This window comes from Dromiciops gliroides, chromosome 5, assembly GCF_019393635.1.
Source record: "Dromiciops gliroides isolate mDroGli1 chromosome 5, mDroGli1.pri, whole genome shotgun sequence".
Classification (NCBI taxonomy): Eukaryota; Metazoa; Chordata; class Mammalia; order Microbiotheria; family Microbiotheriidae; genus Dromiciops; species Dromiciops gliroides.
The window spans coordinates 356957-383595 of NC_057865.1; the positions used below are offsets into that span (position 1 = coordinate 356957).

General features: G+C 49.8%; 2 protein-coding genes across 10 annotated transcripts in view; one reads left to right on the forward strand and one right to left on the reverse strand.

Annotated features, from left to right (window-relative positions):
• CASD1 (CAS1 domain containing 1) overlaps positions 1 to 11214 on the forward strand; it is a 30671-nt gene extending 19457 nt beyond the window's left edge. For all 3 annotated transcript variants that reach the window (XM_043966196.1, XM_043966195.1, XM_043966197.1), the window contains 7 exons: positions 923 to 1079; positions 4358 to 4437; positions 6258 to 6359; positions 7696 to 7836; positions 8045 to 8122; positions 8249 to 8341; positions 10163 to 11214. In XM_043966196.1, the coding sequence (XP_043822131.1) occupies positions 923 to 1079; positions 4358 to 4437; positions 6258 to 6359; positions 7696 to 7836; positions 8045 to 8122; positions 8249 to 8341; positions 10163 to 10429 (918 nt within the window). In that variant the 3' untranslated portion in view covers positions 10430 to 11214. The remainder of the gene's footprint in view (positions 1 to 922; positions 1080 to 4357; positions 4438 to 6257; positions 6360 to 7695; positions 7837 to 8044; positions 8123 to 8248; positions 8342 to 10162) is intronic.
• Positions 11215 to 20928: 9714 nt separating this feature from the next.
• SGCE (sarcoglycan epsilon) overlaps positions 20929 to 26639 on the reverse strand; it is a 53366-nt gene continuing 47655 nt past the window's right edge. For 3 of the 7 annotated variants that reach the window (XM_043968909.1, XM_043968903.1, XM_043968904.1), the window contains 3 exons: positions 26560 to 26603; positions 25430 to 25509; positions 20929 to 21187 (listed from right to left, as the gene is read on the reverse strand). In XM_043968909.1, the coding sequence (XP_043824844.1) occupies positions 21137 to 21187; positions 25430 to 25509; positions 26560 to 26603 (175 nt within the window). In that variant the 3' untranslated portion in view covers positions 20929 to 21136. Of the gene's footprint in view, positions 21188 to 25429; positions 25510 to 25535; positions 25587 to 26559; positions 26604 to 26639 lie in introns of all 7 variants that reach the window. The other 4 variants (XM_043968905.1, XM_043968906.1, XM_043968908.1 and 1 more) reach the window with 3 other exon arrangements.

Here is a 26639-nt window from a genome sequence, read left to right on the forward strand (position 1 = left end):
GGATCACTGACTAGATCCCGGTTTGCTCACCAACCTGTGAAGCAAATGTAGAGAGGGTACAAAGTTTATGGCCCCTTCCCAGCCGTGGTCCTACGTGGGGCTCTTTTGGCTCAGCCTTTTGATGGGGTGAGAGGGGAGGGGAGCGAAGGGGAGACTGGGCTGTGTTGGCCCCGAGGTTTCATTTGTAAAGGGAAAAAGGCAAAGGACTCTAGAGACACGATAAATGTACTGTAGATTTTACTTTTGAAACTAACAGAGATACTTAGACCTGAGTTCAAATCTGGCCTCAGACACTCACTAGCCTTGTGGCCTGAGGCAAGTCACTTAGGCCTGTTTGCCTCAGTTTCCTCATCTGTAAAATAAGCGGAGAAGGAAATGACAAAGCACTCCAGGGTCTTTGCCAAGAAAACCCTAAATGGGATCACGAAGATTTGGCCATGACTGAAATGATTGAACAACAACAAAAAATTTTTCCCAATTAACACATTTATTTTTTTTTCTCCCTTCTCTACCTCCCTGCCCATTGAGGGGAACAAAGGCCAGATATACATAGTATATACAAATATAAGTAGCAAATAAAACAACATATATCTATACAAATTTATGCAATAAGGGGCAGCTAGGTGGCACAGTGGATGAAGCACTGGCCCTGGATTCAGGAGGACCTGAGTTCAAATCTGGTCTCAGACACTTGACACTTACTAACTATGTGACCCTGGGCAAGTCATTTAACTCTCATTGCCCTGCAAAAAGCAAACAAAAAAACCCCAAATGTATGTAATAAAGCCTGTTATTTTAGTCCTAAATAACCTTTTTGAATTAAATCCTACCAGGAAAAATCACATTCTTTGCTTATGGCATCTAGGCTTGACCTGAAGCTGACTCTTCTCTGTCTGCTCTGCTCCCATTCCTTGGCACACAGGTATTATTTCGTCTCAATTTCCTGGTTGTGGTGTTATGCATCGTGATGGATCGACCTTACCAATTCTACTACTTTGTTCCCTTGGTCACTGTGTGGTTCTTGGTCATCTACATCACCTTAGCTTTGTGGCCACAGATCACCCAGAAGAAAGCAAATGGTAAATCAACTCTTCTTGGCTTTGGCTGCTGTGTCAGGGAAGGAGGGGGGCAGGAGAGGAGGTGGGAAGGAAAGAGAAAAGAGGGAGGGTGTTCAGGCTTCCTCTTTGTTTGAGACTCTTGGAAGGAAGAGTAGGGGCTCCACCGAAGCAGATTCTGATGGGGAAATCCAAGAAGAATCTTGAGTCATCTTTCCAGCCCGAGTTGGCTTCAAGGGACAGAGAAGGGCAGTGCCCAGAGGGCTGAGCCTACAGTCAGGAAGACCTGGCCTCAAATCCACCCCGAGACACTTGCTCGCTGGGCGGCCCTGGACAAGTGGCTCCCTTCTGTCTGCTTCATTTTCCTGGTCTGCACCTCCCTCCGAAGGTTGCTGTGAGGATCTAAGGAGATCACACTTGTAAAGTGCTTAGCCCAGTGTCTGGTACCTAGTTAGCACTATATAAATGCTTGCTATTAGTTAGCAATTAGTATGAGGTTTGCACACACTGGGAACAGAGTCTGGCCAGGAACTGCTGAGCAGCAGGACATTCCCGCACAGGGAGGGGCTGTGTGCCAGGGCACAGAAGACCTCCTAATCCAGCAGAGAGGGGTCCAGTCTTGTGCACAAATTCACCTAGAATTCCTGGAAGAAATGAAGGAGAGGTTCAAGTTTTAAAATGTTTTTACAAATTAAATTAATTTAATAAATTATAAATAGAGTGGGAAAATGGGAAAACAAAGAGAGCTCTGAAGGAAAAAGTTGGAAAGGACATCAGCAGTTTGGCACCAGAAGTACAGCACCTGCCCAAGCAACAAACTTCCTGAAAATCAGAAGCCAGTAACTCCATGAGTCAAGAATATACTAAAACAAAGCCAAAAGATGGAAGAAGAAAAAAAGAGCGTAAGGCACCTCATAGCAAAAACAAATGAGCTGGGAAACAGATCAACAAGAAAGAAGTTAAAAATCGTTGGGCTAGGGGCAGCTAGGTGGTGCAGTGGATAGAGCACTGGCCCTGAATTCAGGAGTACCTGAGTTCAAATCTGGCCTCAGACACTTAACACTTACTAGCTGTGTGACCCTGGGCAAGTCACTTAACCCCAATTGCCTCACTAAAAAAAAAAAACAGAAAAGAATCGTTGGGTTACCCAAAAGCTATGAACCCTTCCCCCTCCACCCCCCAAAAAAGAGCCTAGAAATCTTTTGTTTGTTTGTTTGGGGTTTTTGTGGGGCAATGAGTGCTTTTTCCACTGTGCCACCTAGCTGCCCCCTAGAAATCATTTTTATAATCATAAAAGAAAACTGCCAAGATCTCTTAGAACCAAAGGTCAAAATGGAAATAAAAAGAATTCACTGGTCAACTCCTGAAAACTTCCAGGAACATCACATTCACAAAACCCAGAGCTTCTGGGTCAAAGAAAAAACCCTGCAGGAAGTGAGAAAGAAAGAATTCAAGTCCCATGGAACCACAGTCACGATCACACCAGATTTAGCAGTAACCACCTCTAAGGAGTAGAGGATCTGGAATGCAATATCCCAGAAGACAAAACACATGGACTTAGAGATGAGAATCTCGCAGGAAGACTTGAATATCATCCTGCTGGAGGAGAAAGGTGTTCTTAATGAAGTAGAGGGCTTCTAAGCATCCCCGACCTGAACCCCACAGACACAGGACATGAGAGAGATGTTTAAAGATAAAGAGGCAAATAATCATAAGGAACTCCAGGAAGGTAAACTGCTTACCTTCTCATTTGGGGAGATGAGACACGTCTTCCTCTGACCTTGTCATCACCATGGGGCCTGGGAGGGCACTTTATGTCTTTCTCTCAAAAGAAGAATGGAAAGGGAGAGGAAGGAAGGGTACATTTATCTCACAGAATCAGGGAGCACACAGGTAAAAGACTCCAGGCAGGGAAAAAGGTAGAGGGAGTGGGGCAATACTCAAACCTCACGCTCATCTGAATCAGTCCAAGGAGGGAAGAAGACCTGGCACAGAACCTTATTGACTGACTAACACACTGTTGTGTTTAGAAATGCCCTTCAGGGGCAGCTAGGTGGCGCAGTGGATAAAGCACAGCCCTGGATTCAGGAGGACCTGAGTTCAAGTCCAGCCTCAGACACTTGACACTAGCTGTGTGACCCTGGGCAAGTCACTTAACCCCCATTGCCCCAGAAAAAAAAAAGAAAAAGAAATGCCCTTCACTCAGCAGGGAAACTGGAGGGAAAAGAGGAAAGAATAGGAGCAAGAATAGTTTTGGGGAGAAATGTGTCCTCTAGGTAAGGAGATGAATATCAATAGCAGCTCTGCCTGTGGGGTGGGGACAGGCCGCAGGATGTGATGGAAACGCTGGGGCTGGGGACCATTTCAGAGAAACCTGGGAAGATTTGCCTGGGCAGATGCAGAGGGAAGAGAGTGGGAGGAGACAACAATATTGGAAACAGCTTGGAAACTGACAGAACCCCCCCCCACCACCACCACCACCACCACCCCTGCACCCCCTGCACCATGAGGTCGAACAGGGGCTTGGAAAGGAAGAGAGAAGAAGGAGGGAGAGGGGATGGATTTGGGTTGGTTGGGGGAAAATTTCGTTTAAAAAATATTTATTTCATTTATATAAGAGAGAGACTTGTTTTAAAAATAAATGGCTCCATCATCATCACTTTGTAGAGGTAAAGAGCTATTGCACGGAACAACACTGTACTATCAGACTTGGTTGTGGTGGTGTGTGACCTTTTTCTTTTTCTGATTTTTGACATTGTTACAAGGGTCATGGCTTTCTGGGAGGTGAGGGGAGGACCATATTGGGAAATGGTGGTGATTAAAAACAAAAGGTACAAATACTTTTTTTAAACAAATTAAATGAATTTAGATTTTGTTAAAAATGGGTTGGAAGGGAAGCAGCTAGGTGATGCAGTGGATAAAGCACCAGCCCTGGATTCAAGAGGACCTGAGTTCAAATGTGGCCTCAGACACTTGACACTTACTAGTGACCCTGGGCAAGTCACTTAACCCTCATTGCCCCACCAAAAAAAATAATAAAGGGGTTGGAAGGCAAAATATTTAAATGAGATTGCTGGCCACACTTTTAACATGGAAAGCCCTGGTTTGATGGGTTCAGAAGAGCTTCAGTTTTGAGCTAAAGAGAGGCCTCAGACTGTCCAGGGCTAGGTAGCAGAGGCAGTTCCAAGCATGGCCTGTGGTCAGACGGAAGGCCGTTAGTCCAGGCCCTGCCGTCTTCTCCAGAAAATGAGTGTCTGTCGTCTCTGTTTGTGTCCTAATGCAGAGAATGTCTTGTCTCACAGGAAGTTGCTTCTGGCATTTGGGCTTGCTGATGAAGCTCGCTTCCTTGCTCGTCTGTATCTGCTTTCTGGCTTATTCTCAGGTTTGTATTGTTGAACCTCTTGAGAACAAGCGGGTCTTCTGCCCCAGACAAGGCACGGTTGGACCCCACTGGCTTGTGGGCAGAGGGATTTTCAGGGCTAGTGTTTGTAAATAACGTAGATGGCCTAGAACCAGTTTTGATGGTGGTGATGTTCAGGGCAGCTCTGAGGGCTGAGGCCCTTCTATCACCCAAGGTCTTGGCATCAAGTTCTCCTTTTATTCCCCAATTCTGAGGTGAGCAGCAGTCATGGTGGAAAGAGTTGCTCTTTCCCCAGGCTGGGCCCATAACTCTGGCAAGGCCACAGTGTAAAATAACTGTGAAGACCCTGCAGCCCACACAGTGGTGGTGTCTGCTGACCTCCACCCCACCCCTATGCCCCCAGTGGAATACTATGGCTCTCATGTGTGCACCCAGCCTAACACGTGAAGGCTGGCATGAAAGCCCACAGCGTGGCGAAATGGGGCCCATAGCCTCTGTTTACAGTCTGGGGAAGCAGGGAGAGCCTTCCATTGGGTTCTTTAGCACAAGAAACATTGACCGAGCACCTGATGCTGGGGATACAAGGATGCCTCAGGGAGAGACAGGTGCAAGTGGGGTGTGACACGGAAAGCTGGAGGAGCCCCCTGACCCCAGGCTGGCTGCTGGCTACCCTCTGTTGCTCAGGAAAGCATGCAGTGAGAGAAAGTTGTCCGTAGAGCCAGGCACCCCTCGGGTAACGATCCTGCTCCTCCACTTTCTTGGGCATCCTCCCAGTAAAAGCTGCTTCGATCACCTCTACCTCGCCCACACTCCTTTACAGACCAGCTTCAGACCCCCTCCTCTCTCCTAATTGTCCAGCCCAGTGATGGTTTCTCCAACCTTGCCCTTCTTGAGCTCTGCACCATGGGACGCTATTGACCACCCTCCCCTCTCTGGATTTTTGTGACTGAGTCCGAGCCCCTGCCACATCTCCAGGCCTCCTGTCCATCCCCTCCTCTCACTCAGGTTGCAAGAACCCCTCTGTCCCCCTCCCCCTTGGGTCCTCTCTTTTCATCACGTCCTACGGCCGTCGTCTTCATTGCTGAGCACCAGGCCTCAACCTCCATCACGGCCTCTTAGACCCTTCTGGCCTGAGAGGTTTGTAGATGTCCAGTGTCCACATCTCTCCTCTCATTCCCTCAGTCACTGGGTCCTTGAAGGAGCCATTCTGTAAAGCCCTCCCACCAAACTGACCTCACTGCTGCTGCTGCTTTTGGGGACCTGGGGCTCTCTCACCAGGCCCAAGCCCATCACTGGTCTGCCCAGAATCTTTGAGTGCTCTGTTTGCAGAGGGGCTGAGTCCCCCCTTAGGTAACCTTAGCCTGTTGGCTGCCATCTTGATATTAGCCCCATCAGTCCTCTGGCTCAGCCTCGCCAGGATCAGGGATCTCCCTGCATCCCACAGCTATCTTCTAAACCTGGAATGCCCTCTGCTCACCTCTGCCCAAGCTCTGTACGTCCCTCTGGCGCTAGGGCCCTCCCTGAGAGGCCCCTCAAGGACAGAGACTTCGAGGTTGGGGGGTGGGGGCGGCCAAGGGGCTTGTCTTTGTATCTCCGTCCCTCAGCATAGGGTCTGGCACACAGTAGGTCCTTTGGCACAACAAGGTCCCTTAGGCTCAGCCAGTCTGCCCTTTGCCCTTCCTGAACTTAGAGGAGATCCAGAAGGCTTCAAAAGGTGACACGTTTCATGGGAGGTGGTGCAGTGTAAGTGACAGGCTGAGGGTCTCTGAAGAGCCCAGGATGTGATGACCGACACAATGGCTGGCTCTGGTGAGTGACCTCTCTGCATTGCTGCTTTTCAGGGCGCGTTTGAGAAGATCTTTTCTCTTTGGCCATTATCCAAGTGTTTCGAAATGAATGGAAACGTCTACGAGTGGTGGTTCCGGTGGAGATTAGACCGCTATGTATGTAACCACTTGTACTATGTATGTACCACTTGGAGCGCTGGAAGTGTGTTGGGAACTTGCTGAACTCTCTCCCCACCAAGAGAGTAAACGTGATTTGCCTTTAGGGCTGGTGTAGGTATGGATGAGTCTGAGCAAGACTTCTCCTCTTCAAACAAAAACACAAAATATTCATTGGGGGCAGTAAGGTGGTGCAGTGGATAAAGCTCTGGCCCTGGAGTCAGGAGGAGCTGAGTTCAAATCCAACCTCAGACACTTGAGACTTACTAGCTGTGTGACCCTGGGAAAGTCACTTAACCCTCATTGCCCTGCAAAAACAAGAACAAAACAAAAAGATTTCTCCTCTTCATTCTGGGGTGTGAGGTGAGGTCTGTGCTGCCACCCCAGGAAGCCTGCTCATACTCATTTGTGGCATGGGCAGGTGACCTGACTTGTCATCTGAGGGATCCATAATGTAAATGAGGAAGAGGTTTGGAGGGGACCTGAGAACTATAGAGAGGGATTAATGCCCAGTGGCTCTGACCTGGAAGACAGAATAGAGAGCCACTGGGTGGCAGCTAGTGAACTCCTGGACCCTGGAAGTCTTTGGGCTTGGGTCAGCACAGGCCCTGTAGCCCTGCCCACCTACACTTGCCTCAGCTTTCCCAGATGGTTGTGGGGAGAGGAGATAGCCTGAGCCTGGCGGCCCTGATATTCTTGTGCTCCTCCAGCCATCAAATCTTCCCCTCTTGGTCCTCCAACCAAAGGCCATCTTAGTTAAAGGTCTCCTTTCTCAGGGCCGTCTAGACCAAAGCTTCTTAAACTGGGTCATGACCCCATAGGAGGCCGTGTAACTGAATTGGGGGGGGGGGTAATTTGGCCACAGTAAAAGGTTCTGTATGCTCATTTTATATCCCTATATACCCAGGGTCGTGTAAAAATGTCTTAGGCAAAAAGGGGTCGGAAGCCCTGGTCTAGGCTTTCAGGCCTTTGACAGTTCAAGGTTAGGTGTGGCCAAGGAGACCACAGAGTTTGTGATTTTCACAGATACACTCTTGTCCTTTGGACTTGAAGTGATCCCAATAGAGCCACCATTTGTCCCACAGTGACACAGAGACAGTGCCTATTGTCTGCAGTCTCTCCTTCTGGGAGGCTCAGCTCAGGGTCCTCTCTACCCCCCATTGCCCATCGATAAGTCCTCCCTCAGCTTCATCATCTGTGAAATGGGTATAAGTCCACCTTCCCCAGGTAGACTCGAATGAGAGAAGGTACAGGAAGTCACGCGCCATGCACTCTTGTCCTCACGGTGACTCCCGTGAGGACAACGATTGAGCTGTGGGGCTTCCCTCCTCCGCAGGTCGTGTTCCATGGAATGTTGTTTGCGTTCATTTACCTGGCCTTGCAGAAGCGCCAGGTGCTCTCCGAAGGGAAGGGGGAGCCCCTGCTCCCCAACAAGATGTCCAACGTGCTCCTCTTTGTGTCCGTGGTCTCTTTCTTGGTGAGTTCCTTCGGTCCTTTAATACAGGGTCTCGGGAGATACCTGGGACAGGTGGGCTCTCCTGGGAGAGACTGTGGAGCCCAAGAGCCTGGCAGCAGTGACCACACGGGGGGGGGGGGGAGGGGGCATGGCCAACACAGCTCCTGGGATGCCAGATGCCCTGGGCATCTGTGTCCGCGAGATGAGCCACCTGGCCCTTCTCTCTTAGACCTACTCCGTCTGGGCCAGCAGCTGTAAGACCAAAGCCGAGTGCAACGAGCTGCACCCCGCCGTGTCAGTCGTCCAGGTAGGGCTTCCCGAACTGGGGGGGCGGCCTCCCAGCCCCCCAGGAGAGGGCGGGGGTGGGGCAGCCTCCCACAGCCCCCAGGAGAGGGTGGCAGACTGACGGGGTCTCCTTTGGCTCTTCCCTTAGATTCTGGCTTTCATCCTCATCAGAAACATCCCAGGATACGCCCGCTCCGTGTACAGCTCGTTTTTCGCTTGGTTTGGGAAGATTTCATTGGAGGTGAGTGTGCCCATAGGCACGTGTATCTGTGTGGCCGTGCCAGTTCTCCACCCACAGGTGATGGTCCGAGTCCCTCACTTCCCCACCCCGACTCCCTAGTCAGTGTCAGCCTTCCGCCTCCACTGCCCAAACACAGAGACACATCCAAAACCAAAAACACGCACAAACACAGAGACACGCACAAACACAGAGACATGCCAAGGCACACCAAGACACAGAGACACGACCAAACACAGAGACACACCCAAACACGAAACACGCCCATACACAGAGACATGCCCAGATACAGAAGCACTCTGAAACACGCAACACGCCAAGACATGAGACACACCCCGATACAGAAACACACTGAGACACAAGACATGCCCAGACACAAGACATGACTAAACACGAAGCACATCCAAACACAGAAACATGCCAAAACATGAAAACAGGCCCAAAAAGACACGAGACAGGCCAAGGCATGAAGACATGCCCAGATACAGAAACACACCAAGACACGAGACACTCCAAGACATGCCAAGACACGATGACACGCCCAGATACAGAGTCACGCCCAAACACTGAGTCATGCCAAGCCCTCCTGCCCCCAGACTCAGGTGACCGCCGCCTCTTGCCAGCCCTCCGGTCTCCCTCGGCTTCTTTGGAGGGCCCTTCTGCACCAGCAGCCCCAGAGTCCTTTCCAGACCTCTCTGTCCAGCACCAGCAGCTGGGGACCTCCCCGAGGGTTGGCCCATGTCTGCTCAGGGCTGGCCTCTTCTGTCTGGAAAGCATCCTGCGTAGGTCTTTCTCCCTTGTCCTGGGGCCTGCTCTCCTGCCTCCAATCTGCCCTTCCAGCTTTATCTCCTTCACTGCCACTCTCTGGGTTCCAGCCATTTGCACTGCACCGATGCCCCACCTCCACACCTTTGCCCACCCTGGTCCGTCCCTCTGCCTGGCCTGCCCTCCCACCTCTCCCACTTGGCCCTGCCTAGATTCCACCTGAAGGAAGCAATCCCTAAGCTTCCCCTTCAGGCTCCCAATGATCACGCCAGGCTTTTTTTTCACTTTTGGATTCGCTCTGTACTGCCTGTTATAGTTGTCCTCTCCATTCCCATATTAAGTAGACTGTACGCTCTTTGAGGACAGGCTTCTGCCCAAGTTTGAAAGCTTTGCATCTTCCCCAGCCCTCACCCAGGACCCTGAATAAGTTTGGCAGCCCTGAGGCAAGTGGGGGCCCCTGATATTTCATTAGTGGCTGGCCAGAGGTTTAAAGCTCCTGGCAGCGGTAAAGGTTTTTGAAGTTTCAGAAGATTGGATCAAAGGGTTGCCTGAAAAAAAAGCCTTTCCATCATGAGTTGGGAGGGAGGTGCTGCCCATGTGTATACATTCATGTATGTGCATGTGTGTGCAAGCCAGTGGGTTTGTGCACCCATGCATGTGCCTGTACCCCGGCTAGATGCATCGTTGCCCAGACTAGGGAGTGGCATCTTGGGGAGAGCATGGGCCTTCCGGGCGCCTCCCAAGGTCTCCAGAGTGACTCTGAGGCCTCGGGAAAGGCTTTCTATGTCTGGGTGTCTTTAGATGTTTCTGACATGTCTGAGGGTGTGACCAGAGCTCAAAGTGTAGAATTGCCCACCATAGCTTCTTGGCTTTTTCCTGTCCTCTTCATCTTGTTTAAACCTCCCGCCCCTTCCCTGCCTCCCCGAAAAGAGCAGAGTCAGAATCTCAGTTGCTGGTTTTGAGCGACTCCAGAAAGTGAGGACGTTGGACCAATTTGATGCGTTTTCTCAGGCCCCTTCCCATTGCCCAGGTAACCGCAGCCCTCTTCTTTCTGACCAGCTCTTCATCTGCCAATACCACATCTGGCTGGCCGCAGACACCAGGGGCATCTTGGTCCTCATTCCCGGCAACCCGATGCTCAACATCACGGTCAGCACTTTCATCTTCGTGTGCGTGGCCCACGAAATCTCGCGAATCACCAACGACCTCGCCCAGATCCTCATCCCCAAAGAGAGCGCGGCTCTCTGGAAGAGGCTGGCCTGCATGGCAGGCTTCTTCTCTGCACTCCTACTCTTATCGTCTATCCGAGGGGAACACAGACGGTAGCCTTCCCAGGGCCTAAAGGCGGGATTGCTTCAGGCGCCGTCCCTGGCTGCCATGGGGGCCGTGGGGGCTGTGGGAGGTGGGTCTTCAGCAGCATCTGCTGCCTGGTGGAGCACCGCCCCCTCCCCTTCTGCACTTCTCAAAGACGTTTTCTCAGTGTCCGTGCGGTGATGTCCAAGTGAAGTATCAGGGCGTGGATGGCTGGGCTGCATGTTTGCTGACACAGAGGCGAGTCTGCTCAGTTCTGCCCCGACTTGGGGGCCCGTGCTGTGCCCGTGCTAGTGCTGTGTGGTGGCTTTTCAAAGTAAATTTTTTCCACTCAGAATTCCTCCCCTCCCCCTTAACTTTTCACTGCTAGCTCCCTGGGGAGAAGGTCAGCTCGTTTATGGATCAGTTCCACATTTTTCTCCATTTATTCGTTTTTATATATATTTCCAACGTTTGAAAGTCCTTCCCAGCCTGCTCTCCCGAGCGCGTCTCGCCCAGGCGCTTTCCTCGGGGAAAGCCTGAGCACTGGGTGAGGGGTTTGCAGTATAAGTTTGCGAGTAGGGTCGGAAGCATCTCCTTCCTTTCTGACTGTTGTAGATAGGGATTTATTTATCTGTTGTACAGATCGGGTTATCATTTTTATGGTTCAAAAGATTGCACTTGTTTACTGTGGGGGGTTAAATATATTTTCTGTTAATGTTACGTGAATGTGTGAAGTAATTTAAAAAGTAAATGATTGTTCTGTGGATCCTTATTTTTGTATTGGCAAGAGATCAATTAAACTGCTTGCTTCATGGGTTTCCTTTGCGGCAGAGAGAACTCTGGCTTTGAGCATGTGCTGCCATAGACAGGTGTTTAGCCCTCACCCGTTCCTCTTGGGAGGGCTGAACATCCCACTACCTGGCTCCCCTTCCCCCAACCCCTAAACTAGCCATCCCTCCGAGTTCTCCCGTTCAGAACCCAAGTCTGCCAGGGCTAGAATGAGGCCCTTTTCTTGCTTCCCTTTTACACCAGCCTGTGAAGGAGGAGCGATGGGGCTCGGGACCTGATGGGGCTAAGCCCCCATCTTTCCCTTACCCCGCATGGCTGCCTCCAGTGGCCTCCCTGGCCACTAGCACCCTTCCCTTTCTCTGCCAACCGTGGGAGGGATGGAGTTTGCCCACTCTGTTCCTAGCCCCATGGACAGCATTCCCAGAAGGGGGGGGGGCCTTTCCCCAGACTCCTGCCGGACAGACACGGCTCCATTCTCTATTGAGAGAATTTGGCTTTGTGAAAAGATTCGAATGTAGGAGGCCTCATTCAGACTCCTTGCCTTGGCCGGATAGTCTGATGATCTCCGTGATGGGTGTTGGGCTGGGCCTGCCTCCAGTCCGATGGTGTGCATGCCGGCCAAGGGAAGGTGCTTCTCAGAAGACCAGGCACACTATTCACCATCTCACTGTGTGGTCAGAGTGGAGCCACTGGGTTACACAACAGGACAGGGGACGTGACCCCATCCACCCTGGTCTAGTAGGAGCTCACGACAAAGGAGGGCTGTGAACCCCAACAAGTGCTGTGGCCCTGGCAGGCCCAAGGGGTGGCTACAAACCCGGTGTCCTGTGGACTCCTAGGGAGTTCCCAGCCCCTCTGGGCCTTTGTATGCACTGACAACAAGCAGGGTTTGGCCAAACTGCCCACCCAGAGCCTCCCAAGCTGACACTGGTCTGGCCAAACTGGCCATTTCCTGGCCTTTGCATAAACTCTCCAACTTTGGCATGTAGTGAATGCTTCATAGATTTTGTTGATTGGTCAGACCCTGCCAGGCAACTGACCCACCTGGAATCCACTGGTGGCCCCACACTCCCTAACATGCGCTCTGCCATCTTGGCTAAAGTCCAGTAGCCTCCAGGTAACCGGTGCCGATGGCAGCCCTTGGATCCCTTACCTGGCTTGGGAAGCCATTCTCTTGGATGATGCCAGGAATGTAGGCCCAGCTCTTCAGCCGATTATTGGCAGGATCCATCCTTTGCCTTTCTGAAAAGCCACACACGATATTCGCTCTTCTCCAGTAGCTCTCCAAACCTGAAAGGGTGGCCTGTGCCAATGGGGCTCGGTCCTGAGGAATGCTTTGGGGATGGAGCGTCTTTCCCAGGGACTTGTGAGGGAGCTTCCCCTCCCTCCAGGCTTCAGCTGGGGGGGGTGGGGGCGGGGGGGCATGTCCACCCTCTCCCCATCAAGGCTGAATTCTGTTCAAGGGCAGGGGTTTTCTTGCTTGTAATGACCTTGGTGTTTGTATGAGGCCTGGCACCATGGGTGCTTAGTCCTTTTTTGGACTCCGTATTCATATGAATGGGCTTATTGATCCTGGCCACCAAGGGCAGAGAATGTCTGTTCCCTGAAAGGACAGCCTGCTCCTAGGGGGCTCCTTGTGCCTCAAAGGCAACAAGAAGCTTCCTTGCAAGATGTTCCACAGAGGGTCCACGGTCAGCAGAGCCACAGACTCGCAGCCAGAGCACCAGGGAGATAGCAGCAGCTCGTGAGCCAGCCTCTGAGCTACTGACAAACTGGGATCCCAGAACAAGCCTCCTTCCATGTTTCCCCTCGGCTTTCTCGGGCTCCCTATGATGTTTTCTCCAGTGTTCTCAGCTTGAGCTCCCATTCCAGTGTGTTTTCAATAGCACCTGCCACTTTACCTCTCCATACCATCCAACAGTACTAATTAATACCTCCTCAATGTCATTACCACCCTTGCTTTGTACCCCACTCAACACCAAGAAAGGGCTGTTCTCTGATTGCTTACCATCTCGGGGAGGGGTAGAATTTGGAACTCAAAACTTTTTAATGTTAAAAGAATGCTTTTAACACGTAATTAGGGAAAAAATAAAATATCTATTCAAAAACAAAAATGCTAGAGAAAACAAAAGCCAGAAAAAAAGAGAGGGAGGAGAAATGACCTCAAGCTTGGAGGGGCTGCTGGAGGGATACTTGTGGCTCCTTATTGCGGGTAGTTCTTCCTCCCCTTTCTGGGCAGCTCTCAAAGCGCTCTTGGGCACACAGGGCTCCTTGGGAAGCCTCAAATCCCCCAGAGTCCACAAGGTTCTCCTCAGATCATAGCTGAGCCCAGGCGCTCCCCTTCCCCTGGCTCCACACCAGTGTCTCCTGGATTCAGACCCAGCCCCTCACCCAAACAGCAATACCCTGCTGATGTCACTGCACTTCCTCCAGTGGCTTTCCAAGATGGATTTGCTGGTTAAGGTGTCAGCATAGATAGCATCTCAACACTTACCTTGGTTGATATGCTAATTCTTCCCCAACCCTTCTATGTACCATGGGTCACACTAGGGACCACTGAGGTCCCTCCTGTCTCAAATTCTAGGATCTGTGATCCATGGAACCATAGCCAAGTTCCCCCTCACACACAGACATCGAGGTCAGCTTCCATAAAAAGGATAATTCCCAAAGCAGGCTTTTACTTGTATGAACTGATATCTAGTGAAGTGAGCAGAACCAGGAGAACAGTATTGTTGGATAAAGACCTGTGAATGACAGCTATTCTCAACAATCCAATGATCCAAGACAATCCCAAAGAACTAGTGATGAAACATCCTATCCACCTCCAAAACAAGAACAGATATTCACTGAACACAGACTGAAGCAGGCTCTTTTTCTTTATTATTATTATTATTATTATTATTATTATTATTATTATTATTATTATTATTATTTGGTGAGGCAATTGGGGTTAAGTGACTTGCCCAAGGTCACACAGCCAGTAAGTGCCAAGTGTTTTGAGGTCGGATTTGAACTCAGGTCCTCCTCAATCCGGGGCTGATGCTTTATCCACTGTGCTACCCAGCATGCTATTTTTCACTTTCATTCATTTTTTTCTTTTATTCAGTTTTCTTACACAAAATGACTAATACAGTAAGGTTTTATATAATTGTACATATATAACCCATATCTGATTACTTAATTCCTCAGGGGGAGAGAAGGGATAAAAATTAGAACCCCAAATAATAAATAAAAATATTTATTTAAAAAAAAAAACCCAGGGGCAGCTAGATGGTGAAGTGGATAGAGCACCGGCCCTGGAGTCAGGAGTACCTGGGTTCAAATCCGACCTCAGACACTTAACACTTACTAGCTGTGTGACCCTGGGCAAGTCGCTTAACCCCATTTGCCTCACTGAAAAAAAAAAAAAAAAACAGAGGCTTTTGTTTTTCTCCCTTTTGTCCCAAGGCCATTCCCCGGGGTTAAGTGGGGAGACTTCTCAAGGAGACACCCTTACCTTACATACCTGAGCTGTTGGTCCCAATGCTCAGCTAAGCCCAACAGATTTAGATATCAATGAGCCCCGAGTTCCCCTCCAGTCTGCTTTGGCTCCAGTTTGGGGTTGCGATCGCCAAAACAACTGCTGCCAATGTTTCAGTACTTACTTAAAGGTACACATCTTCTTCCTTTGAACCCTCTCTGGGGCCTAATAATGGTATCACTGAGTCCAAGGGCAGGCACAACTCCACACCTCTGCAGGTATCACTCCCAGAATAGCTGTCCCCAGCCACAAAGACGTGCATGCCAGCATTAGGCATTGTCCTTTGGTCATCTTTGCCAATCGGATGGACTTGAGGCAAACTTCAAAGCTGCTCTGATTTTGTATTTAACTGTTAGTGATTCTTCCTTTGAGAACTGCTGGTTCATGTTCTTTGTCCAGTTATCTGTTGGGCATTGGCTGCTCTCAGTCTTGTCAGTTTAGTCAACTCCTCTTTTATTGTGGATATGAATCCTTTATTAGAGAAACTTACTACAAAGATTTCCCCTGGTTACTGTTTTCCTTCTAATTTTAACTACATCCATTTATACAAAAACATTTACATTTAATATAATTGTAATTTTCCATTATTCTGGATCCTCTCGATCTTTTGTTTAAGCATGAACTTTTTCTCCATCATTAGAAATGAAAGAAAAAAAAATAAAAGAATTTCTTCCTTGCTCCCCTAATCTGTGTATGTCTAAGTCTTGGTGAAGCTTAACTTGGGATACAATACAAGATCTTGGTCTATACCTAATTGCTGCCAGATAGCTTTCCATTTCTCCAGCAATTTTTGGTGAATAACTCAGTCCTTGCCCCCAGCCTAGGTTCTTTAGATTTCTTGAGCACGCTGCTGCTGTGTGTTGGGTACCTAGTCTGTTCTGCTGAGCTGCCCCTCTGGACCAAGGTGTGCTAGCAATGATTGTTTGAGGGCCTGCATCACCACACCTCTTCCTTTGTGGTGTTTTTACCTTAAAGATTCTTGAGCTTTTTTTTCCCTCCACATGAATTTCATTATTGTTTTTTCTAGCCTTAAAGTAACCATTTGGTGATTTAATTGGTATAGCACTGAATTCAGTTGTCATGGTTGTCTTGTTATTTTTATGAGGTTGACTTGAGCATCCATGAGCCAAGAATATTTCTCCAATTATTTTGGTCTCACTTTATTCTGACAAAGTCTTTTGTGGTTGGATTCCTGGAGTGCCTGGCCATGTCTTGTAGACAGACTCCCAAAGATTTTATACACTGAGCAGTTATTTTAAATGGGATATCCCTTTCTCATTCTGCAACGTTTTGTTGAGGAAATATGGAAATGCTGATGATTTATGTGGATTTAGTTTATATCCCGCAAGGGGGGTGAATTTATGAAGTGCTTTAATTACATTTTTGGTTTTTTTTTTCTAAGTAAGCCATCTTATCTACAAAAAAAAAAAGGAATACTTTTGATTCTTCTTTGCCAGTGGTTATTTCCTCCATGTCTCCTTGCTATAATTTGCATTTCTAACACTAGGTTAAATTTTTGTGATGATGGCTAATCTTGCATTATCCCTTAGTCTGTTGGAAAGGCCACCGAACTTTTCTGTTATGTATGTTTGGTTTCTGTTAGTTGGTTTTTGGTTTTGTTTTTAAATAAATTAAAGGAAGAGTTTATTTGTTCCTATGTTTTCTATTGTTTTAAATTTTTCAATACTTCTTAGAGAAAACAACTGGGGGGGGCAGGGTCCTAGAAAAAGCTAGCCCACCCTACCTGGGAGGGCCCTTGGAATTACTGCTGGGATCGCAGGGGTCTTAGAAGAGTTTGGATCGGCCCCTTCTTCCCCCCTCCCCTCCTGCCACAGCCCTAACCCACTTGTTTGTCAGTCGTGCGTGTGCACTTTCCTTCTCCCCTGAGTGTCACAAGTCACTCGTGGGGGGGGGGGGGGCGTTTGCACTCACTGTGTGGGCAGGAATGTGAAGGGTGGAGAGAATCTTCAGTTATTTTCCACGGACCCCAGGAGTGACCCCCAACTCACTGGGGAAAGCCTCGGGCATGAAACTCCATTTCTTTATGGGCCGAGGTCACCTCCGCACCTCCGCGCCTCCGCCCTTTGCCCAGGACATTCCTCCGGGTCCGGGGCCCCCCAGAGACGCCGGGGGACCGACTCCTTCACGCAAGCGCTGCTTGAGTTGCCTTTTTAAAGAAGTTTCATGACTAATCTGATATCGAACGCGGGCCGCTAGGCGGCGCCATAGTGCACAGAGCGCGGGGCCTGGAGTCCGAAACCGCCCCTTGGGGATTCAGGCCTCACTAGCTGGGTGACCCTAGGCAAGTCATTTAACCCTGTCTGCCTCAGCTTCCTCATCCGTAAATTGAGCCAGAGAAGCAAATGGCAAAGCACTCCAGTATCTGCGCTGTCACGGAGAGGTGGCCGCAACTGAAAGCAGCTGAGCGGCAACATGGGCACCCGCCCAGGGACTCGGCGGCGTCCGCAGCCACTGCCACTTCAGTTAATGAACGTCAGCGCATGGAATATCGCCGGAGCTTGCTGCTGCTTCCAGCTGCTTCTCCATCCTTCTCTCTCGGCCCATCCCTTCCTCCCTCCCTCCTCCCTCCTCCCTCCCTCCTTCCTTCCCTCCCTCCTCCCTCCCTCTTCCCTCCTTCCTTCCTTCCCTCCCTCCCTCCTCCCTCCTCCCTCCCTCCTTCCTTCCCTCCCTCCTTCCCTCCCTCCTCCCTCCCTCTTCCCTCCTTCCTTCCTTCCCTCCCTCCCTCCTCCCTCCTTCCTTCCCTCCCTCCCTCCCTCCTTCCTTCCCTCCCTCCTCCCTCCTCCCTCCTTCCTTCCCTCCGTCCCTCCTTCCTTCCCTCCCTCCTCCCTCCCTCCCTCCTTCCTTCCCTCCCTCCTTCCCTCCCTCCCTCCTTCCTTCCCTCCCTCCCTCCTCCCTCCTTCCTTCCTTCCTCCCTCCTTCCCTCCCTCCCTCCCTCCTTCTTTCTGCCCTTGTTTCCACTTTGTTGTAGTAAGAGCTCACTCTATTCTTTGGAATCTGCCTTCTTTTTTGCATTATCTTATTTTTAGGATGAAATGTTATTGACATCTTTTGTTTTGTACAACACTAGGGGTTCTCCCAGGATCTCTCTCCCTCCCCCTCCCAGAGAGTCATCCCATAATGTTTTTGAAAAGAAAAGAAAAAGGGAAAGGAGAAAAAAAATTAGCAAAGGCAATATATCAAAAATGTCTGAAAACAGATAGACCCTTCCATGGGGTGCACAAAGCACAATGCTGACTGGTGCTTAAAAATGTTAATCGACTGACTGACTGACCACTCACCTCTGCGGAGGAGTGGGGTGGAGGTGGGGCGAGAGGGTCCCTCACATTATCTTCTGGAGGGTTAGGGTATGGGTGATGAGCATGTCAGCGGTTTCCCTCCCAAGGAGAGTCCACCCCAGAGAATGGCATCTTTAAAGCCCAGGGCTCAGGCCTGGCACACACTCCTCTTCCTTTGGCTCCTCTCACCCCACCCAGAGGAGGAGCATCCCAAACCTGAAATCTCACTGGCAGAGAGCACTCTTTGAGGAGAAAGCCCCTCTGCCCATCAGAGCAGCACGTCCTCCCCAATTTCTGGCCTGGCCAAGGGTCACCTGGCAGCAGCCCACGAGCCAGCTCTTTCTGGCCCCACCCACTCTGCCACGTTGCCCCTAGAGTTGACTCTGGGTTTTCCCAGATGTGGGTAGCAGGGTGCCCAGCTCCTAGCCACTCAAAGGCCTCTGCCTGTATTAGGGTTAGGTAAACCTTGATCTCACCCCACCCCCAACGACACTGATAATCCTGTAGAAGCAGCAAAGTTCTCAAGGAAGCCTCAAATAAAGCTGGAAACACGGGAGGGCTCCAAGTAGACCCTAGACACCCTCTGCCATTGAAAGCTTGCCACTCCTGGGGAGAGAAGGCTGAGGCCTTTGTCTGCTCACCAGGGTAGGGCACACGCTGACCTTCTTCGGCACACTGTCCCCAAGCTCCGAGTGCTTCCTTCCATGCTGTATCTTGTATGTGCCCTGTTATACTGGGAGCTTCTTGACTCGGGCACCACCTTTTGCCTGGTTCTGCAGTCCCAGAGCCTGCCCGGCCCTTCCTTCACTGAAAGCACCAATGCTCTCCAGCTGCTTCCCGTCCCCCCCCCACCCCAATGTCCTGTGAGCAAACGTCACTGATGTTCCCTGACTGTATTTGTCTCTGTTGTTCCATCTGAGTAAGGGGTGACTGTGGTCTCTCTATCCAAAGCATGAGCCTCATCCCATCCAATCTCCAGAATACTTGGGGGCAGGGGGGAGGCATTTGCCTCCATGACAGTTGGAGGCAGAGAAGGCTCTGTGGGTCCTCTCTGAACGTGGTGCCTTTGTCTGCTGACCTGGAGGGACACAGGTTTGCTCCCCAGCTGCTTTCTTGAAGTTTGGCCCCTGCACATTATTTGTCCTCTCTGTTACTGGGTTTTGCTGTCCTTCACCACTTTCTGTTTCATTGTTTGACCAGTGCATGTGCACGTGTGTGCATGCATGTGCACGCGTGTGCGCGCACACACACACACACATAGGAAAGTCTCCATCTTCTCTCTTATTCAAAGCATCAGATTGGGAAGATTCCAGGAAGGTCTCTGGCTGCCTTCATTATTTAGGTGCACTCCCTTTGGCCAAAGACCTCACTTTCCTGTATTTTAAACACAACCCAAGGGTCAGGCCCCAACCCCTGTCACAATAAACTTTCATCCAACTTTGGGGAGATCTCTGTCAAAATCTCTCAGACATGCACATACACCCACACTCCCTGACACCCTAGGAACTTTGTGACTGCTCATTTTGCAAAGGGCTTCATTTCTGGGACGCGCACAGGGGCTGAGGAAACTATTGAGTCTGAACTTGGTGACAACCAATGATATCGAGGAACACTTACCTCTCCCGGAGCCCCAGGAAACCCCAGCTCTGCATCACTGACCCTCAGGGTGTCCAATCTCACTACCCATGTGAATGCCCACCACTCTTTCTTGTCTAGGGTCCATTTCCCTTGTTCGTTTCTCCAGTTAATGTCTTCTCTCTCTGGGCATGACTTGTAGCCCTGGTGACCTTCAGAATGGGCCTTTCCTTAGGGGTTTACGTGGCTTGGTCCATGCCTCTTCCTGGGAGGGGCCCGGGGTCTTCTCCCTCTTTCTGGAGTTCTGTCTGTTTTCTGTCACAATTTGACTAATGTGAAGATGCTTGGCATGCCTGCACATGTATGACTTATATTGAATTGCTTGATTCCATAGGGAGAGTTAGGGAGGGAGGGAGGAAGAAAATTTAGATCACAAAGTCTCTTTTAAAATCAATGTGAATGGGGCAGCTAGGTGGCGCAGTGGTTAAAGCACCGGCCCTGGATTCAGGAGTACCTGAGTTCAAATCCGGCCTCAGACACTTGACACTTACTAGCTGTGTGACCATGGGCAAGTCACTTAACCCCCATTACCTAAAAAAAAAAAAAAAAAATCAATGTGAGGGGCAGCTAGATGGTGCAGTGGATAGAGCACCAGCCCTGGATTCAGGAGGACCTGAGTTCAAATCTAGCCTCAGACACTCCCACTTACTAGCTGTGTGACCCTGGGCAAGTCCTTAACCCCAACTGCCTCACTAAAAAAAAAATATCAATGTGAAGAAATGATTAGAAAGCAGATTTCAGAGAAACCTGGAAGGACTCACATGAACCGATGCTGAATGAGATGAGCAGAACCAGGAGAACATTGTACTCAGTATCAACAATATTGTGTGTTGATCAAGTGTGATAGACTTGACTCTTCTCAGCAATACAATGGTCCAGGATAGTTCCAAAGTACTCATGATGAAAAATGCTCCCCAAATCCAGAAAAAAAAAGAACTGTGGAATATAGATGCAGATTGAAGCATACTATTTCTATTTTTTTGTGTTTTTCTTTTTTGAAGTTTTTCCCTTTTGCTCTGATTCTTCTTGCACAGCATGACTAATGCAGAAATATGTCTAATGTGATTGTACATATATAACATATCAAATTACTTGCTGTCTCAGGGAGGGGAGGAGAAAAATTTGAAACTAGAAATCGTATAAAAGCAAATATTGGAAACTATCTCTACATGTAACTAGAAAATAATAAAACACTCAAATGTCTTGCTGTCTTTTCTGCCTGTGGCAACCCCCACATATGCTGAGATGAACAAAAGTCAGAGGCCAGTTTAACTTTATTAATAAGTTTATTTTCAAGATCACTTTTAATGTAACAAATATAAAGTCATCGATGTCGTACAAATTGTCAAAAATGTCCAAAGTACCAAAAAAATACAGTCCATTAGTTAAATGCTCATTATTCTCAGGACATGGTGGGCATGCACACTATCCACCAGCAAAGCTCATGCATCCTTTGGATGAACAAGAAGGTCAAATGGGAAGACAGCGCAAGTTCTCCAATCACAAATCCATCGCTTCGGTCAGTTTCCTCTCTTCAGGGATACCATTTACCTGGAACACAAAGATAGCGCCACTGGAGATCCCGTCATGACATTGCAGGTTTCAGAAACTGAGCACAGCGTCATCCCATGAGAGTTGAGGGACAATGAGAAGGAAGAAGGAGAAGCAAGGAGACACCAACATGTTTAATTCCTGTCATTTTTCTAACTTTGGTTCCAAGAGAAAAGACAAATTATAAGAGATGGGCAACACCACCCCAACCCCAAAAGCTCCCATCTCAGCAGTTTCCCAAGTTTGTCTTTGATTATAGTGTCCAACTCCCACCCACCACAACATTTTACAGAGGAGGAAACTGAAGTCTGTAAGGAGGCACATAGGTCCTAAGTGGAAGTGCCAGGACTCAAGGCCAGGTTCTCCAGCTCCCGCTGGCTCTGAATCCCAGTCAGACCCCAGGAGTCTTCAAAAATGCACACTTGTGATACACCTGGAGTCTCTCCTCATTGGTAAGATCTTGAAGAGGAGAATGGTGGACTCAGCACCACTTCAGCAAATGAGAGGCAGCGATGGGAAAACAAATCTACAGAAAACCTGGCTGGAGACACCCCGCCCCATCTAGAGTGTTGCAAGGAGGACAAACATGGAAAATGAACCAGATCTTCACCAGTGTCTAGGGCACACTGTATTCTCTACCCACTGGAGGGAAGCCACCATAGTCCCTAGAATGCTACAGGGCACAGTGGAAACCACTCTGCAGAACCAAAGGATGGATGGAGGGAGGGAGAGAGAAATAGAGGGAGAGATGGAAGGAGGGAAGAGATGGAGGGAGGGACGGAGAGAGGAAGGGATGGATGGAAGGGATGGAGGGATGGAGGGAGAGAGGGAGGGAGGGAGGGATGGAGAGAACCCTGAATGAGAGTGAGCACAATGACTTATTTTCCTTATTGCCACAGAACCATCCATTCACATATGCATCCGTTCATGACTCATCTCCCTCATGAACATACTAGGCTCCCAAGTAGGGATTGCTTCCTTTTTGTCTTTGTGCCCTTAGTGCCTGGCACAGTGTTGGTCCTTTGTAAATACTTGCTGATTGAGTGACTGAGGTAACAATTGTGGGGAGGGCATTAAGGGCTTAAATCTCCAGATATCTAAAAAGTATCTAAAATACTAAAGGCCTGGAAAAATCCTAGGCCTTCCTATGCCCAATTAAACCTGGCTGAAGAAAACAGCCCTAACTCCTGACCAACATGTCTATTCGCGCCTCTCTCTGCATTTTTATGAGAATGATCTACAGCCCTAAAAGGCGTCCTTGAGGAAGGTATGAGAAGGGAGCAATAAGTGGTCTCTGGCTGCCACCTTTGCACAGTGACACAAGCCACCAAAAGGCACAGAGACTACAAGATGAGCATTCTGCTCATCGAGTTGGCCACAAAAAACAAACAAATATCTGATTTGGTTGACAAAATGTGACCTGCAAGGCTCCCTTCCAAGAAGGGGCCTCCCAGGCATTTGTCAAAATCCTTTACCCTCCTTTAATGAAGCTTTTATGATACACAAAGTGAAGGACAAACCAGGGAGACATTTGCTCGCCAAAGGCCATCGATGCCACTGTCATGGCGGACCCAGCAGAGAATCCAAATGGGAGAGGGATTCCCCACAAATGGATGACCCCAGCTGCTTCTGTTTGAAGAGGATATTGTGATTATCTAGAGTCAGGGAGACTTGAGTTCAAACACTTGTTAGCTGTGTGACCCTGGGCAAGTCACTAAACCTCTGTTTGCCTCAGTTTCCTCACCTGCACCATGGGGTTCATCATAACAGCACCTGCCTCCCAGGCACAGAGTAAAATGCTTTAGAAACATGAAATTTTATCTGTCATCATCATTATTTGGTTTTGTTTTTTTGTGGGGCAATGAGGGTTAAGGACTGGCCCAGGGTCACACAGCCAATAAGTGTCCCGTGTCTGAGGTCAGATTTGAACTCAGGTCCTCCTGACTCCAAGGCCCCGTAGCTGCCCCCTATCATCATCATTGTTTTTGTTTTTTTATGGGGTCACACAGTCAATAAGTGTTGTGAGGCCAGATTTGAACTCAGGTCCTCCTGACTCCAAGGCCGGTGCTTTATCCACTGGGCCCCCTAACTGCCCCCTATCATCATCATTATTTGGTTTTGTTTTTTAGTGGGGCAGTGAGGGTTAAGGACTGGCCCAGGGTCACACAGCCAATAAGTGTCCCGTGTCTGAGGCCACATTTGAACTCATGTCCTCCTGACTCCAAGGTCGGTGCTTTATCCACTGGGCCCCCTAGCTGCCCCCTATCATCATCATTATTACTGCTGACTGAAGGACACCCCAGGACATTTGACAGTTTCCTAAATGATATCTGTGACCATTCATAATGAATTGGAAAGAACCCACCCCAGAGCTGGGTGGGTCAGGCTGGAACACGGATGCTGCTTTGGGGATCTCAAATCTTCCTCTGACAAAAGTCACCATGCTCTTCTTATGATTTGATGTGATTATGAGGCTGTAATTAATGGAAAACAGTCTCTGAAGAAGAACACGTAATGGGGCAGTGCATAGTGGGCAGGAGCAGGAAACCAGACGTCACCAGCCAAGAAATTTGGAAAGAAGGGGAATAAAAGATATGGTCTGAGAGCTGTACGGCTGGTCATAAGGTTAGACTGAGGGATGCCTGATGAGAGCTGGAGGAAAGCCAAAGCCACTGGGTGGAGCTGATGCCAAGGGAGCCCAGACGGGCCACAGGCTGCGCTACTGGAAGGTGGACCTCAGGAGGGACAGGAAGGGCTGACCACCTTCGCACACCCCTGCAAGCTACCGCATCTGCCTCCCTGAAGGCCTTGGGTGGGTGGGTTTCTGGCAGGGGCCAACAAGGGCTAACACTCCTGCTGCCCACCCATTCTCCCTGCAGGGCTGCAGGCACTTGGGGAAAACAAGACCAAAAGCTCTGTGTCTGATGTGCCCAGAAGGGAGAGCTGCCAAGCTGGGCATGCACTGAGAAGGCTGAACAGGCTTGCAGTTGGCATTGGGCTTCCCAGAGAAAAATCCAGAGCAAATGGGAGTGGTTGGAGAAAGTGGGTCTTTGTGCCAGTGCACAGACAGGAGACCCAGAATCCCACCTACTGGTGATGCCCATCTCCAGCCATCACGCCTTTGCCCAAGACTCTCTCCTCTTCTCTGGCTCCAGAATCTTAGTCTCCTTTCAGATTTCTACACAAGCTTTCCTCCTCCTGAGAGGCAGCTATTCAGGTTTACCCTGGGCAAGTCACAAAACCTGTGTGCCCCAGTTTCCTCAACTGTGAAATAGGAATAATAACAGCACCTACCTCAGAGTTGCTGTGTGAGGTTCAAAGAAATATCATTTGTAAAAAAGGTCCTTGTCCCAGGGCCTGGTACATAGAAAGTACCACACAAATGCTTGTTCCCTTCCCCTCCCCTCTTCCTCCTTTCTCCTCCCTCCTGCCGGCTTCCCCCGTTTTCAGAGAGTGGAACTTATTGATGCACACCCCGGGCCTCATCTGGGCTGGCCAGGCTGAATTAAAACAAAAGCAGAGATCCAGACATCTGGAGACATTGAGATGCCCAGAGAAACCCAAGCCCATTTCTCACCCTAATGCCGCATTTATTGACTGACTGACTGACTGACAGGCTAATTAGTTCTGTTTTTAGTAAAACGGGAGAGATCAACAAGGGCCAAGCCCAGGTCAGCACCCCTCCCAATCTGGCTTCAAGTCACAACAGAAGCAGGGCAGGACTAGATTTCATCGTCCTCCCCAAGGGCTTAAAGCTCAAAAAGGGGATAAGGCAATGAAGCTTGGGACCCCCAGCCCCAGAGGCTCTTGTCCCATCCCCCCCAGTGTGCGGCTGATGTTCCTGGGGCATCAAAGGGCCCACTCCCCATGGCATATCTCCCAGACCATCAGACCACAGAATGAAGCACAGTGGAAGGTGGAGAGTGGAATAAGGAAGACTTAGGTTCAACCTTGGGGAAGTCACGTCAAATGCTCTAAGCCTCCATTTCCTCGTCTGTAAAAGGGAGAAATGACCCTCGCACTCCCTGCCCCACAGGAATGAGATGTGAGTTGTGCTGGATCCAGGGAGCTTTGCTTTGAAACTTGACAGAAGCATCTCAAAAGTTTGGGAGAGGCGGATGCGACTGTTGCTGACACCAACCCATCCCTGCTCTGATGGAAGTGGCCACTGGGGGGTGCCTGCCTGGGGCATCTGGCTCCTCCTGCTGGGCACATGAGGCGCTTCAAGGGACTGACATTTACCTGACAGGGAGCAGTCCACACAACCCGGGGCCAAGCCTGCCTTGGACTTCGCAACGTTCTCATCCCTCTCTGATTAAAATCTGAACAATGGTTTCATGATACTTGCCTCAAATCTTTGAAAAGTTGTCATACGAAATTCTCCTTAAAGCCCCGAAAGCAGTAACAGAGAAGATGGATTTTAAATAAAAACACCAAACACGGAATGATCAGTTACTTTTCTAATTGCCCTTCTGCGCCAGCTGCCTGAGCCGCCAGGCCCGCCCTTCTGTCAGCCCAGAGCCAGGGCTCTGAACCTTCTGGGCAGCCCCAGGCAGGCTACTTCTCCTGACAACTGATCCAGGATGGGTAGAGACCACTATTAGCTCCACCTAAGGCAGAGTGGTCCTGGAGACCCCTAACCCCACAGACAGTCTGAACAAACTTCTCCGGGCCAGTCCTAGGAGGACGGGAGAGTGACCTGTCCTCAGCAGGCAGGCAGGTGGGTGGGTCTTCAGGGGAGGCAGTGACCACTACCCCCACTGACTAGGAAAGAATCAAAAAGAAGCTACCACCTCCTCATGAAAGTGAAGGAAATCCCCACCTATGAGAAGGGGGGCACTGCCAAGAAATAAATGACCAAGAGAGCCATCAGGCAAGAGGATGGGCACAGTCACTCTCCCTGGTCCTGTTGTCACTGCTCAGGTGACATTAAAGCTGGCCTTGCAAGCCCCTCTCAATGCAGAAGAACTCTTTGTCCCGAAGGCCTTTGAATGCCCTCACAGAGGATGCTCAAAGGTGCCCTGCCAATGAGGGCTCCCCAACAGCCCATCTAGAACCCATCCCCTCAGTCAAGTAGAGCAGGGACCAGGGGAGAAGAGACACACCCCTGGGATCATCACTTGGTCTTCTCAATTAGAGTCATCCTGGAGGGCAACAATGGAACCATCTAGGTCACATGCTCACACCTGAATTCACCCCCAGGAACTGGCCCACCCAGGGCACTGACCTGGTACGCTGGAGTCATCCCTAGGCCCTTGCCCAACTGAAGATGGACCAGTCCCCATCATCTACTCCCTTTGGGTGCAAAGTGAACAGCCCGACAAGATGGCCCAGGATAATGGGCATCGTCCTCAGGCAGTGGTGGTACTCACCGGCCTCTTGCTGCTGTGGAATCTGGGTCTGAGGTGGGAGGTTCCTAGAAACAATGAAAATTTCTGAGTGCAACTGTGCA